Source organism: Elaeis guineensis, chromosome 13, assembly GCF_000442705.2.
Source record: "Elaeis guineensis isolate ETL-2024a chromosome 13, EG11, whole genome shotgun sequence".
Lineage (NCBI taxonomy): Eukaryota > Viridiplantae > Streptophyta > Magnoliopsida > Arecales > Arecaceae > Elaeis > Elaeis guineensis.
The window spans coordinates 6,720,411-6,735,915 of record NC_026005.2 but is presented as its reverse complement, the minus strand read 5'-3'; the positions used below and the strand labels follow the sequence as shown (position 1 = coordinate 6,735,915).

General features: G+C 38.5%; 1 protein-coding gene across 7 annotated transcripts; it reads left to right on the top strand.

Moving 5' to 3' along the window:
• The first annotated feature begins 1,977 nt into the window (after nucleotides 1-1,977).
• LOC105056831 (cyclin-dependent kinase C-2) lies at nucleotides 1,978-12,549 on the top strand. 7 transcript variants are annotated; one of them, XR_012136218.1, is made up of 16 exons: nucleotides 1,978-2,106; nucleotides 2,350-2,506; nucleotides 3,393-3,474; nucleotides 3,577-3,667; nucleotides 3,756-3,785; nucleotides 3,951-4,060; nucleotides 4,149-4,221; nucleotides 4,315-4,435; nucleotides 4,565-4,682; nucleotides 7,945-8,084; nucleotides 8,227-8,284; nucleotides 10,301-10,371; nucleotides 10,568-11,161; nucleotides 11,237-11,322; nucleotides 11,570-11,725; nucleotides 11,825-12,549. XR_012136218.1 is itself a non-coding variant. In XM_029268031.2 (14 exons), the coding sequence occupies exons 2-13, from the start codon at nucleotides 2,397-2,399 to the stop codon at nucleotides 11,124-11,126; spliced, it is 1,563 nt and encodes a 520-aa protein (XP_029123864.1). In that variant the 5' UTR covers nucleotides 1,978-2,106; nucleotides 2,350-2,396; the 3' UTR covers nucleotides 11,127-11,161; nucleotides 11,237-11,469. The 7 variants fall into 7 exon arrangements, 2 of the variants coding, with proteins under 2 accessions (XP_029123864.1, XP_010937462.1); XR_012136217.1 differs by having other exon boundaries at nucleotides 10,568-11,322; nucleotides 11,825-11,859; nucleotides 11,969-12,549; XR_012136216.1 differs by having other exon boundaries at nucleotides 10,568-11,322.
• Nucleotides 12,550-15,505: the final 2,956 nt, after the last annotated feature.

Sequence of the window (15,505 nt, the reverse complement as noted above, 5' to 3'; positions counted from 1 at the left end):
AATTATTGTACGTCTGTGACCTACCTGACGTTCTGTATATGAAATCACGAACATGGTTCCCACTTATTGTAATGCAAGAAGAGAGATTCTACAAGAGAGAAGCTTCCACAATGCTATGATTTTCTTATTATGCATACTGTGGAGTAATTTAGCATGAATTGATATAAACACAAAGTTTAAGTAGATGTGCATGTTATGATGTTGGTCCAAAAGTAATTAGACAAATTCTTAATAGCTATTGTTTGGAAGAGGAACATTTGGTGAAATGATAATATGGAGCTACAATCAGATTAAGGATGTAGTCATCGAGCAAAATACATCAAACTCAATAATACAAATAGAATTTTGAATGCTTCTAATGGATATACCTTTCTGATATGGATAGTTCAGGATCTCCTCATTGTTAGTGAGTATAATTTGTGAAAACTGTGAGCCTTCTGCAATTTTGAAAAAATCTTTTTATGGTTTAGAATCGGTTGCCGCCAACTCCCATGCCTGAGGTCTGACTGCTGTGATGATGGAGTAATGAGGGACGATGCCTGAGCTCCAGCTTGGAAACATGCAAAAAGGCCTCGCCGGTGAGTTTTCTAACAAAGATCCTTCGACGCTCAAATTAGAAGGAAAATAATGAGAAAAAAATAATGAAATTCGAGAGCTTACCCTAGGGATCCCGCATCCTTCTATTTATAGAAGGGGGATTAGAGTCGTACATGTCTTGGAGTCCAACTGATTTTCGGATATCATGCGTGGATTAAACTGGCAATAGTTATTTCCATTCATGGCGTGATTCAATCACGGAGATATTCTTTCTTATCTGGATATTCCTGAGTTGGAAGAAGGGCGAATGCTATCAACGGAGAAAACTGTAAGATTTAGTTCAATGTCAGCTTAGGCTAACCTTAAAGTACTTCATCAAAGGCCAAGGTGACCACCTCAAAAAGAGTCTGAGGTCTAAGCTACCATTCATAGTTCCCTGTGAATTCATTCTAGTTTTAAGGCATATATCTAATGCCCTTTACTTGTTTAGGAGCATTCTTCATGCTCGTCAAAGTTCGATCTCCAGTGTCTTCAGTTAGGGCTGAGGCCGAGGTGGATATTCATAACAAAACCTATGTCACTAAACAAATATAATTACATTATTGCCTAGAGGTGAGATTTATACATCTGTTAACAATATAGGTTCTTGCAAGTATCTAATTTAAAGATCCACATCATTGGTCATGATTTATATTATTAAAATAATCTAAAAATAAAAAATAATATATTTTTGATAGTCTCTAAGTTATACATCAGGTAGATGTAAAAATAATTAGTCATATTTTTAGATTTTACAAAATATTAACTTTAATTTTTATAAAATTGATTTTACTTCTTTTTTAGATTGAGCTACCTTGAGTCTTGTATTATATGATGTATAGAGTAAAGAGGACTTGTGCATGTATTATATAGTTCACAAACATTTAGATTTAACTTGTGTACACATTCTAACTAAGCATGTTTAACCGGTTGCATGAGTTTAAACTATCTAGTATACATAGATAAAAAGATAAACCGTATATAATATATACATTTGGACATCTTGATGCCATATAAATGTCATTTATATTCATTTAAACTATCTACTTTACATAGATAGAAAGGTAGACAATATATAATACATACAAACAAACATCTTGATACAATATAACCAATGCATATAGATTAATATATGATCCTCTAAGCTACATATTTTTTCTAACCCATACATATATTCTAAAATACAAAATTTAATTATTGAATAAATGCTGATTGACTAAGGAACAATTCGATTAAGAACATAAAATACGATCAATTATGCAAGAAAAATATTTTATAGAACAAGTAATTTATGCAAATTTTCCTTTTTTTTTTTTTTTTTTGTTTTGGATGTAATGCAAATTTTATTTTGGAGAACGTCGGATAAATCGGATAAGTTTCGGATTCACCCCACCGAATCGATCCGGCACGCACACGGATAAAATGCTAACCCACCCCACCGATTCCCAGCTCGTTCCGCCAGCGAGTCGTCTTCCTCTCCTCCTCGAAGGGGACGCCAAGGTTCTCCCGCCGCCGCGCCCTCGATCGGAGGTAAAGCCCTCACCTACTCCTCCTCTCCCCTTGTTTTCCGCTTTCCCCAAGTTTTCTCCATTTTCCCCGCCCTATTCTTCTTCAGCCGCCAATACCCTAAGACCCGATTTCTTCCCGAATTCGTTGATTCTTTTGGTTTAATTAAATCGATGTTCATCGGATTTCTTGGAACGAACACGCCCCTTCTTGTTTTGGGAAACTGCGTCGAATTAGTCATTGATCTTGCGTTATCTCTTCTGCTAGGGTTTTTCGCTTTCAAACCTTTCGAGGAATTGCAGTAGAGGTGGAGGATGACTGTTGCTGCTCCCGGGCAGCTGAATCTCGAGGAGCCCCCGTCGTGGGGGTCTCGGAGCGTCGACTGCTTCGAGAAATTGGAGCAGATTGGTGAAGGCACATACGGGTGAGTGCAATAACCGGTCAAAGTTCTCTGTTTAATTACTCGGTTGTGTTGATTCCTGTACTGATTTCATTTGTGTTCCTGGATGCTTGATATATGTTGTCCATAAGATATTCTCCTTTTCTTTTGAGTTAATGCTGAATTCTAGTAGAAAGGTTGCATCTTTTTCTTGCCTGTTTGTAGTATCTGCCGACTAATATATTGATATAGCCAGTCATAACAAGCTCTAAGCCTGCATTGGTTCAGAAATCCTAGTACTCTCGGGAATCATGTTCATATAGATGTTGGTTTGGTTTAGTGGGAGGTTTTGTAAAGTGTCAGTTGGCGAATTAGGCTGGATTTAATAATCTTCTTAAGAAAATATGTCCCGAAAATTCGATGAAATTATGAATAAATTTATCTATTTTTTGCCTTTTGTTACTTAGAATTGCACAGAATGTAGTGTTATATGGTTTGTAATGCATCACACTTCATCGTGGTTGTTTTGGTGGTGGATTTATTTTTTCAATGCTTCATCAGTGTGTGATACAGATACACATGTCGACATCCTCTTATTTATATAAATGTTTGGGGGTTTGATGGAATTTGTTCAAGCTTCTTTTCTTTTTATTGTCTTAGGCCTTCTGAATTGCATCTAGAGGTTTTTGTATCGTTTGTGTAATATCAGCAGCACACAATGGTGGATGCAACATATTAATATGTTTCTACTAACATCTATGACTTATTAGTGACATGTTTATTGGTTTGATCCCTCAATGGTGGATGCAACATATTAATATGTTTCTACTACATCTATGACTTATTAGTGACATGTTTATTGGTTTGATTCCTGAAGAGTATCTTTTCTTTTTTTTTTCTTTTTTTTTTTGCATTGCTACAATGACTGCAGGCAAGTCTATATGGCCAGAGAAATAAAAACAGGGGAAATAGTGGCCCTGAAGAAAATTAGAATGGACAATGAAAGAGAAGGAGTATGCATTTATGTTCCATCTATATGCTTATTGGAAGTTCTTTGAATTGAATGGCTGACATATTCATCCTCCACCTAGGCTAAAATTTTATTAGTCTTGCAGTTTCCTATAACAGCGATACGCGAAATCAAAATTCTGAAGAAGCTGCATCATGAAAATGTTATTCAATTGAAAGAGATTGTGACCTCTCCAGGTTTTTTCATGTTGCATATGAGCTCCTCTTCATACATGTCAAGTTTGTCATATCATTAATTTTTTTTTTGGGGGTTAAACATAACCAGGTCCTGAAAAGGATGAGCAAGGAAAGCCAGGTGAGTTTTGTTCAGTACCTTAGCTACCTAGTTTCACTTTGAAAGTCTCGATTAAAAATCATATATTTCACCAATTATGAATTCAATTTTATTTTCTTTTTTTTCTCCCTAGCCCTCTTTTCTCAAAAGGAACACTGACGTTGTTCAAATTGTTGAGTGCTGCAGATGGTAACAAGTATAAAGGAAACATCTACATGGTTTTTGAGTACATGGATCATGATTTGACTGGCCTAGCAGATCGTCCTGGGATGAGATTCACCGTACCCCAAATTAAGGTATTAAATCAGGCCTCCATAATTTTGTGTTCACTATTCATTTTACCACCTACTGATTGTCTACTGCTGTTTGGTCATGCCCAATCAGTGCTACATGAGGCAGCTGCTAACAGGTCTTCATTATTGTCATGTAAATCAAGTGCTCCATCGTGACATTAAAGGTAGTTTAAAGTATTGCATATGCAATGTGGCAGAAATTTTGTTTTCAACGTTGATTTTGCTGCTGATCTGATGAATTATGGTTCCTGGTGCAGGTTCTAATCTTCTAATTGATAATGAGGGAAATCTAAAACTTGCTGATTTTGGCCTTGCACGATCATTCTCCAGTGATCACAATGGAAACCTAACAAATCGTGTGATCACATTGTGGTACAGGTAAATACTATCTTCATCAACCTTTGAATGCAATGCTGATTTCCGTACTTGTAATTTTTTCTCCTGGTTCAACAAATGCACCACTCTCGGCATCTAACTGGTTATGTTTCATGGCATTTTTGGTGACAGGCCTCCAGAGTTGCTGCTTGGAACTACAAAGTATGGTCCAGCTGTTGACATGTGGTCTGTTGGTTGCATCTTTGCAGAACTTCTGCATGGGAAACCAATCTTGCCAGGAAAGAATGAGGTATTATGTGAATCTTTACATATTATTTCTTTTATAGTGGTCTTATTTCTTCTAGTTCATATTGGTCTTCATGTTCATTCATGACCTAGGGCTTGTAAATACATGTACAAGCAAGTGTAATTATTATGGTCTGTGTGCTTGTATGACTGTAGGAGGCAGTCTGAAGTTTCTTAGGACACAGTTTCGGTAGGTGTTGTATTACTTATTTTCACAGTGAACCTTTTCAAATGTGAATGACGTTCTCAGCAAAATTGAGCATAAAATGTCTAGAGGAAGTCTTATGGTGTTGCAGATGGTGTTCAGAATTTTTTGTTGGGACACAAAAACAATAAGTAGAGGAAAAATTTGTCTACATGCTATTATCAATAGATAGAGACACAGTATAATGACTAGCTGAAATGAAATTTAAGAGCATGTGAATTAAAATAATCACAGGTGATGGAGCAGGGTATGGAGATTTTAATATGATTAATCACTGAAGGAAATGAATCTTGATTTGGGAACAGTGCAGCCTTTTCTGAGAAAAGGCTCCATAATTTTCATCTACATCCAAAGAAGCCGACCAAGAAGAGCAGGAGCAAGGATTCTGGATTATGATTTTATGGTACTATAACGGTGTTTTCTAGGTGTGAAAAACCATGTTATTTTGGTCCCCCCACGGCCCCATCCCCTTGATTAGGGTTTTAGTTAGTCTAGGTCAAGCATGCTTTTAATTTTATTTTTTCAGAAATATGGAAAATGCAGGAATCAAAAATTCATCCTGATGTTGACATCCATTTATAATTAAAAAACATACTTCTGTTAGAGATATTGGATGAGTCCCTGGCATGTGAATTCTATATCAAATGGGCATATTCGAATGCACATTTTTTGTGCATCAATTTATCAGAGAGGTAAGAGAAATGCTTAAGAGTTTTAATAAGCAATTTATCAGGGAGGTAAGTAAAAAAAATTTGAAGGTGTCTTAGGAAGAATCGGAGTCTAAGCTTTTGAGTTCCAAGGATTAGGGCTTTGTCCATTTTATAGGGGTACAAAGGAGGAAAATGAGGGTATCCATAGGCTGCATCACATCAAAGCACCACAAAGCCTGAATCATGTTATCATTTTTAGGTAGTTCAAGATGGCCTAGAGCTTTCTTACCAACTGATGCTTTTTTGTCACTTCATAAAGGAAAGTAAGTAAAGATTTAAGTGATAGATGGGTGCTTCCACTGATACAAGCAACAAAAACCGATCTCTGCATCTGTGCATTGGATCACTGATAATTAACAACGACAATTATGATTGCAATAATATTAACAATAACAAATCACAAGAAGCAAAAATAATTAGATAGAATGACAACTTATATTTCAAATAGTTAATTTTAATTTGGGGGGAAGGGGGCGTAGTGTTGTGTCTTACCAAGGCTGGCTGTGCAGGTATCGGGTCTTGTACCAATCAACCGGTGCCTTAGTACACCCCTATGTTGTTTCATGCTGGGCCCGAACTAACATAGCAGTGGGAGAGAGGAAGTGAGTGAGGGAGGAGGGAAGGAGAGGGAGAGGGTGGGAGGCTAGTGGTGGCCCCCAAATGATCAGAGGAGCAGTGGAGAGGGAGAATAGGACAAAGGAAGAGAGAGGGAGGGAGGGAAGGAGAGGGCAAGGAGGTCGGTGATGGCTGCCAGAGGGCTGAGACCCTAGATTGTCAAATTTTTCTTCCCGCCCTCCACCATACTGAAATAGGGTGTCTCTGCTTTAGTCACGATTATTTTTTTTTTGGCTTAGTCACAGTGAAATCGGCAATCCTATTGCTGACTTCACACCCTATTTAAATCTGACAAAGGGCAGAAAAGAAGATCCAACCATTCGGGGGCTTCTATGGTCCTCTAGCAACCATCGCTGGCCTCTCCGCTCTCTCCCTCTCTCTCTTTCTCTGTCTCTCTCTTCCTCTCTCCAAAGGAGGGAGGAGCTCAAGAGGCCTCAATGGCCTCGACGGGCCTCTGATAGCCTTCAACAACCTCCTCAGCCTTTCCCTCTTCTTCCCTCCCCCCGTTTCTCTCTTTTTTCCTCTTTCCTTCTCCCTCATCTGTCCTTGGTGGTGTGTCGTTTTGAATGTTGGAACCATCCTGGTTGGCTACTAGTACCGCTTCGGCACCCCCTGAACTGGGCAGTTCGATCTCCTTCTTACACATGTCAAGAAGCATATTCACCAGTAGATCTCATGCATGCACTCGTAAACAAAAGGGTATATTTAGTGATGAGCTTTAGTTATGTTCATGAAAAAGTGAAAACTATTTTATGCATGTCAAACCTAACATTTGGAATCCTTGATTTGTTGCTTAATATTTTGAGTGCTGTTTTTTGTTAATACTTTTATTGTACATGCAGTTGTGTATAAAGAGCTTATTAGGATGGTCTTCATGGATACAAATGCTCGAAAATGGACTGCAGTTTTCATTTGTTACAGAAAGCATAAATGATCATAGTTTTCAAATTGTAGGAAGTCTTGTCATATACCGATTACTTAGTTTCATACATCATGTTGTAAGATTGTTTTCTATAAATATTTTTGGTCTATGAGAATCATAAATTAGAACCATCCCTGAAATTTAACTTCTCCAAGATTGTCATGGTGAAATAAGTTGCCTATAATATTCAATTGATTGTTTAGTATTTAGAATCAAGATTTTATGTCTCGGGGTCTGGTCTGTTACACCGCCATACCAACACATTGCAAAATGGGCTATGTTGGGACAGCACCCGTACCACATGGTGGTACAGTACTCTATGGAGCCACTATGCCATTTGGTAGGGTACCACACCAGTTTCCTACAAGTATGGTATGGTATGGTACTCATACAGTCAACTATGCAAAACAGTGTTTAAAAGTTGACTCTTTTATCTTTGCTGACTATAGTCACCCTTTTCTTTTAGTGGACTTTAGGGTTTTGAATTAATTTTAAAGGTTATGCTAAAAGGGGATTAGTTTTTAGTTCGAAGTAGGATGTGGATTATCATTAGGGCTCTGTTTATAATCAGCTAAACAAATGGTTGTACCAATTTGTTTGATGCAACTAACTATTTTCTTTATAGGACATACAACTTTGAAATAAATCTGTCTTGACTTGTTATTCAAGTCCTTGTTTTGTTTTCTGCAGTCTGACTATTTTCTTTATAGTATATACAGAATTCATATAAGTCTCTTTTGTCTTGTTTTAAATTCTTTCCTTGTTTAAAACTCTCCTAGATGAATATGATACCATGTTACTGACTTTCCTGCAGCCAGAGCAACTAACTAAGATATTTGAACTCTGTGGAACTCCGGATGAGGTCAACTGGCCTGGTGTTTCTAAAATTCCCTGGTATAACAATTTTAAGCCTTCCCGGCCGATGAAGAGACGGCTCAGGGAGGTTTTCAAGCAGTAAGTAACTTGGTATCTTTTGCTCTTTTTTTCATCCACGTTCTCAGTTCTGGCATTTTTTTTTTTTTTTTTTGATAAGCAATATTTTGATGAGCGGCTATGAAGTTTTGAAATTCTGGATATTATTTTGTTGATTTGGCAGTTTTGACCGTCATGCTTTGGACTTGCTAGAGAGAATGTTAACATTGGATCCATCCCAGGTAATTTCATCAATATATTACCTCTAATGTATTTAGAAAAACTTAATCACAAAGACCAAATGAATGCAACCTGAATTATTTTGACATTATCATAATCGACTTCATACAAAGTGTTAGTCTAATATCATAAGTTAATGTCATGCTTGATTTTATTTGTGTAGCTTCATTCTTAAGTGTTAATTTTTCATACTGGTTTTGCATGCTCTTGTATTTTATTATTTTAACCTAGCAGAACTGGATCAAAATTATCCTCTTTTTGTTCCTACAACATGTGAGAAGAAAAATTTGATGCCAATATATCAGATGTTGAAACTCATCAATACATTAATGTAGCATTATAATTTGAGTATGAAGTGGAAGCAGAACATGCTGTTGTCGTGGAAACAAAGTTTACATGAATGAGGTAACAACCTATAAACAATCTCCTTGAAAGTTAGGATATAAACTAGTTGTAGAGGTTATACTGAGTGGTGCATGAGCTTTTGCTTGATTATTGCATGGTACGGGACATATGGCAGCAAGCAGATAATGGAACCATGAGACTGGTTCTCTAAATTCCTCATGTACATATGTAACTGGTGGTGTATGATAATTTGCATCAGGCATGGGAAATGATGAGCTTTTACGGTTATCCAACACATCTAGTTCATATATATGTATATTGAAAGCCATATAGGCAAATTTTGTTAGTCAGGACCAGAAGATGGGATTTTCTTATAGTTGACATCCTTGTATGGTGCTCTATTAGTGTGTTCAGGTTACTGTGACTATATGGGATAAAGCTGGGTATGATTTCCTAGTCGGACTAGTAGACTAAATGAGAGGCTTACACTAGAGTATATAGGAGCTTTCCTTTTGGGAAGAGTTGTGATAACAATCATCGTTTACTATTGTGTTATGGGGACAAGTCATGCAAGGATTGCACTCTTGCATAGCAACATCGCAATGTAAATTATGGCATTATTGTCATCTGATAATCGCATGCCCTCAAGGGATAAACCCAATGTCCGTCATAAACATCATATGTGATGATGGATTTTCATCAAAATGGGGGGAGAGAGAGTGAGAGTGAGTGATTGTTCTAATTGTGTGAGAATTCTTTGCAGTCAGACATGCAGAACTCTACTACTTTCTATTCCCTTCCTGTAAATTTTAGATAATTGGACTGTTAATAAATGTTTGCTTGGTGCTGCTTCACTTCCTCTATCCTATCATTAGCAATTGTCTTTCTTTATTTGCATGTGCTGGTGTTCTTTGCATAGACAGGGATGAGCCTTTAGGAGTCTGTGAGGCTTTGGTTGGCTAGAAAGTCTGATGTCAACTTCCAATTGGGGCTATTTTTGTCATCAAAACATTATTGGCATGTTTTATCAAATAATAATGAGTATCATAAGTTGGCACCCCCAACTTCCTTTTTTTTTTTTTTTGATTTAGTTTTCATATTCTACTCTCCTGCTCAATTTGTATTTATATAGTGGCTTTATAAATTTCTGTATTGAATGTCTTCTTTTGCATCAAACTCATATTTTTAGGCTCACAGCTACATAATGTCAATTTTTTCAATTATTTTGGCAAATTTTTATGAAGAAGATTTCACTGTTGGGCATTTGCTGGTATCAGTCCATACTCCACTCAGGCAAAGTTGTTTAATGGAAAGCAGACATGTTAGAGGGAAGAAAATTCTAATTGGATGGCTTGGAACCTCTAATTGGTTGTCAGCTGCCAATGAATGCCTCATTTAGGCAAAATGGATTCTGATCAGAATGAGCCTTGGAGGGAATATTTTTAATGGTTATAATTCTTTGATCGAGATTTTGTGTATGTTCCATATGAATATCCAATTTGGATGATGAAAAGTTCTTATGTTTTGCTCTTCTCAAGTGAGTTTGTTTCTGTTTCTCTGTGCCTTGCCTGTAAAACTTTTGAGCTGACACTGTGTCTATGCATCATTTCATGTTGATACAAGTTTGACATTTTCTTTCTTTTTTTGTTGTGGTATTTGTTCGAATATTTCAGAGGATTTCTGCAAAAGATGCACTGGATGCGGAGTACTTTTGGAATGATCCTCTACCTTGTGATCCTAAAAGGTGTGTTTTTCTCCTTAACTTCAGAAACCAAATATGTCTCTTTTTCCTGCACTTCTTTGCTCCTCAATCTTGGCTAAGCCATCTCCCTTGATCCAATCTATCATTTATGTAGCCCTTTGTGCAAATTACTTATCCTTTTAAGAATAAATTACTCACCTTCAATTCATTGTCCTGTGTCTATTTCTTGGCCATACAGCTTACCGAAGTATGAGTCCTCACATGAGTTCCAGACAAAGAAGAAGCGTCAACAGCAACGACAGCAGCAAGAGGAAGCAGCAAAGCGACAGAAAATACAGCATCCACCACCACATGCCCGTCTACCACCCATTCAGCAAACTGGGCAACCACACCCTCAGATCAGACCTGGTCCCAGCCAGCCTATGCACAATGCACCACCTCCCATGGCTGCTGGCCCAAGCCATCACTATGGCAAGCCACGGGGCCCTTCTGGAGGGCCAAGCAGATACCCACAAGGTGGAAATCCAAGTGGTGGATATAACCCAAATCGTGGTGGTCAAGGTGGTGGTTATGGCAGCGGTCCGTATCCCCAGCAAGGACGTGGACCTCCTTATGGTGGGAGTGGTATGCCTGGTGCCGGTGGTCCTAGAGGTGGTGGCGGCAGTGGGTATGGAGTAGGTGCCCCAAATTACCCCCAAGGGGGTCCGTATGGTGCTTCAGGTGCAGGACGAGGCCCCAATATGATGGGTGGGAATCGCAATCAGCAGCACCAGCAGCAGTATGGTGGCTGGCAGTAGTAGAATTACGTACCATTTCATGTTTAGATTTTCGGGTTTGTCTTCTAACGAAGAAGGATTTTTGGCTTTGTTGAGTCATTTACTTGGAAGTAACCTGTTGTCATGGGTAGGTTATGTCGGTGTGGAAGCTGCATTATATCTGATGAGCTTGCAATTTGGAATTTAGGAGTTCAGCATTTGCCGACTGCTCTATTAGGTGTTCTTCTGACTGCTATGTTAATTACATGGATGTGATCATTAGAAGTCAGTACCAAGTAATGTGGTTACGTTCTCAAATATTTCCCAGGTTGTTTTAAACTGGAGTTGGGTATATGGAAGTGTTGTTGGGCGCCAGTTTGAGAAATTCTTTCATCATTATTATGGTTCTTTTCTAGTGTTTTGTTTAAGGTATGTCTTCTATATCATTTGAAGTACGACTCTGTTAAATTTGTTTTTGTGGTTAGTTTGCAGAATGATGCCCATCTCTGGTCACCTCAGTTGTTGGAGGCATCATTAGAGCACCTTCTGGAATTAGGGTCCTCCAATTCTATTGTTGGAGCTATATTTACCTTTCAAGACCTGTGTTAATGTCTTGGAGTCATTTCTAATTGTATAGATGGGCAAGTGACCCTAATCTGCAGATCCATTCAAATTTGTGCAATATGGATTGCTCGTTATATTGATGTCCTGATCAAGTCTTGGTTATCTTTTTCTGACAGGGCTAGGGAGTTGTGCAGGTGGGCTTCAAATGAAGGTGGGTGATTGCTTTTGGAAATGCTGTTTCAGTGCGACCAGGTTTGTTTTGAAAAAAAGAGAATTTTTTGTTTTATTCACTCATTCGTCAAAGAAATTTCAAGTGACAGAGGTTTAGCTGTGGGTGGTGAGACCAGCCCACCTTGGGCTGGAATGCAAGCCTCACTGAGGTGTGTTACGAGATGGAAATTTCAGAAGGCAAAATAGAAGAGCTAAGAACTTTGGTCAGTCTTCATTTGCATCACAAACAAAATCCGAGTGTAGGAACATCAGCAATGAAATCCAACAGTATGAGAAACACATTTACCTGAGTTATGCCAGCAATATTGTCATTGCAGAAAACAAGTCACGGCCGCTGGTGCAACTCAGGCAGGGTCTGGTTGGGTTAAAGACCAACAAAACCCCAATCTAAAATACGTCACCTAACGGTAAACTCAATTATTATGTAAAACCTGAACATAACTTGAGTTGGGCTTGGGTGATTCAGGAAAGGTTCAAACTTAGCTGGGAGATTAATTGTAAAATGTAAGTTTACCTTTGCTCGAGCTGGAGGCCAGAAAAGTTGATTGTGTTGTCCAATTTCTGCTTCAACTTAGCTTTGAAGTTGGTTGACATTTTGTAACACAAGGGAAGGGAAAAATCTTACCCAGTTTTGAAAGGAATTGAAATATCACGAAGGAAGAATCGCCAAGAGTGAATTCCATAATCTGTGGTCTGCCTTTCTCATTACCCAGGTTTCTGCAGCCCTCATTACCCAGGTTGATGCAGCCCTTGAAAGATGTAGAGCTTCAATAACAGACTGTGAAGCCGCTTGTATGCAGAAATGTTCTGCATTTCTTACCGTCCATATTGATCATGTTGGGGCTAGCACCAATTTATCCCATGTCTTTCTTAAATAGCTCTTGATTTTTTTGTCCTTATTTTGTCCACATTAAATAAGGGATGGAGGAAATCTGCAGAATTTAATTGCATCTTTAATCCCCTCTCCCCCGGACCCCCAAATTTTTTTAGCAAATGGACAGTTTAAAAGAAGATGATTTTTTCTTTTGGTTTAGAGTATCTTGAGTGTTGCTGCAGAAACTACATCCAGAACTGATCTACCATCGCTTTCTTGTAAGCAGTTCACCTGTGTGTAACCCACTCTTGATGGCCAACCACAACAATGCTCTCATCTTTTTGGGAGTTGCTGCGGCCCAAAGAGTATGAGACGTTAGACTCTTGATACCACCCAAGCTAAGTCAAATTGTATGTTGTAGTAGCCTAATGGAACATTGGAAAAACTTTGCTACGGGCTAATTATCCAGCTAGCAATCTCTCCAAAGTCTGATATTTTTTCCTTGCCCTAAAATAAATGCCAGCTGACACCAAAAAGGCTGCAAGACTTTGGAAAGACAGTTCAATAAAGGAGACAGTGATCTAGGACTTCTTCTGATGCCAAATCTTCTCTCGTTGTAAAATGCTTGTTAGATAATGTTTTGTCAAGGACATTATGTATTTGAGTGATAAACCTCCCCATTTTGCTAATCTTCTAAGTTCTTAATTCTCAATTCACCTTCAGATTTTGCTTTGCAAACCATTTCCCAATTCACTAGATCTTGTGATTCTCCTTCCTAGAGGAATACTTTTCTAATTCTGTTAGTGCACCTGAGTACCCAGGCTGGAAGCTTAAAGAGGGACATATAAATGTGAAGCTAGTTAGAACAGAACTTGCCGGCTATAGACAATAAGTTACCCTTCCAGCCAGAGTTTGCTATCAAATCCTTCTGTCAATTTTGTCCAATGCTCGTTCACAACCTTCCTATCGTCCAGAGGTAGACTCAAATATTTTAATACGCACTTTTTTAACATGCAGCTGGGTATAGGAGTAAAACACTTATTCCTGCATGATTTCGAAGGAGGTATATCCCATTGATGGCTCAATGGGCCTCCGTATTGCATGCACCAGGTCCAAGTGGTCCACGTCAAATCCCACGGTGGATAACACGCCACATTACCCCTTGTATGTCACCAATTCCCGATTTGCTCTCTCGACCGTGCATATGCTTCCGGATTTGCCCTCGTTCCCTTGCAAATGGTGTTCGCTTGCACCTGGTGCAGGCAATAATTTCTCCTGTTGATAAGGCCCGGATTTCTGGCTTTGTTCAGTGTGATTGTTGATACATCCAAACTGAATACATAAAGAAATGAGAATAGAGGATCACCCTGTTAAACCAGCTGCAAGACTTCGATCCAAGGTGAGTTGCTGTGGCCGGCCTCCTTTTGATCTAAAGGTTGGTGCTAATCCGAGGACAAGGACTCCTAAGCGGAACCTAAAAAGAAAGTCCTCATTTATCGAAGATTTTTTGATGGAGATTCTCTGATATTTAAATTAGTCGAAACTTAAGAATAATAGATGAAAGAGAATGAGAGAAAATGGATTTGAAAAACTTACCTGAGAGTCCCCCGTGCCTCCCTTTATATAGAAAGGGATAGTTGCCTGTTACCTCCTAATTCGATAATGGTAACAGAGAATTAATGTTTACGATCACGAAGATTGTGGGTCGTAGGTTATAAGTATTATTTATGTGATGTAGCTCATGTGCCCGTAATTAAATAAAATCGTCCGAGTTTTAGGAGATTTTTTTAGGGCGATCTTTATTTCTATAAGGCATAGGGGTTTGTCTCTTGTCATCGGCATAGTTCCGACCTCAAGGTCGGAGGTCCAAGCTAGAAATCAGTTCACGGTCAATGTTGAGTCGATCGTCCAATCTTTTATTTCGGTCCCTGAGAGGATCTTTCGACCATATTAAAGTCATCGATACTAGATCTGAAGAGTGTATTCGGTCATAACTTGATGGAGGGAAGGTCGAGATCGGGTGGTAAATTTCCTCCACATATTTGTTCTCCACTTCTGAGCTTGGAGTAATTACTTCGAATGAAGGAAGTAGTTGATTTCAGGATTAAACCTCGACTTTTGGTCCAACTTTCAAATCAAACCATTTAATTCTCACTATTTGGCATAGAGAATTTCGGAGCCATATTAATACATTGCTGCATGAATCCTGCAATTATAAGGGATGGGCAGTGTAAGACAAAGTGGTATAATGATAAAAAAAAGGGATTTGGCAGTTGTATTCAAGCCTATCATAATTTGCCATGTGTTGATCGTTGGCAGGCTTCACTATACCTCTTGTAGATCGGTTTCATAGCTCAATTTTGGGGAGATGAAACAAAGAGCCATCCAATTCGATGGTTCTGATGCGTGCCACATAGTAGAGTCTAACGGTTTAGCATTTTAATCCAATCTATTAATGTGTAGCATAAACAAGCTACTTCTAACTTCTTTCTTTCTATTTGCTTAGTCAAATTCTGCCGCCACAATTTGCTACTACAACTGTTGGAGAAAAACTCGCTATTGTCACCCCCATCATCTTCTCTAGTTCTAGCAACTTTTCAGCCTTTAAAGCTTTTTTTTTTCGGTTGGTCTTTGTTCCATCCTTTCATTTTTTTTCTTTTTCCTTATTCTTCACATTTCATTTAGTTTTTTGCTTCGTTTCTAGCATTAGCTTTTGCATTTCCCTATAAATCTTTTCCTTCTTCCCTCTTCCGTGGCTTCCGACATCGACAAAGTGAGGGGTGAAAAACATCGGCGCGGCTGAGGTCCTCCA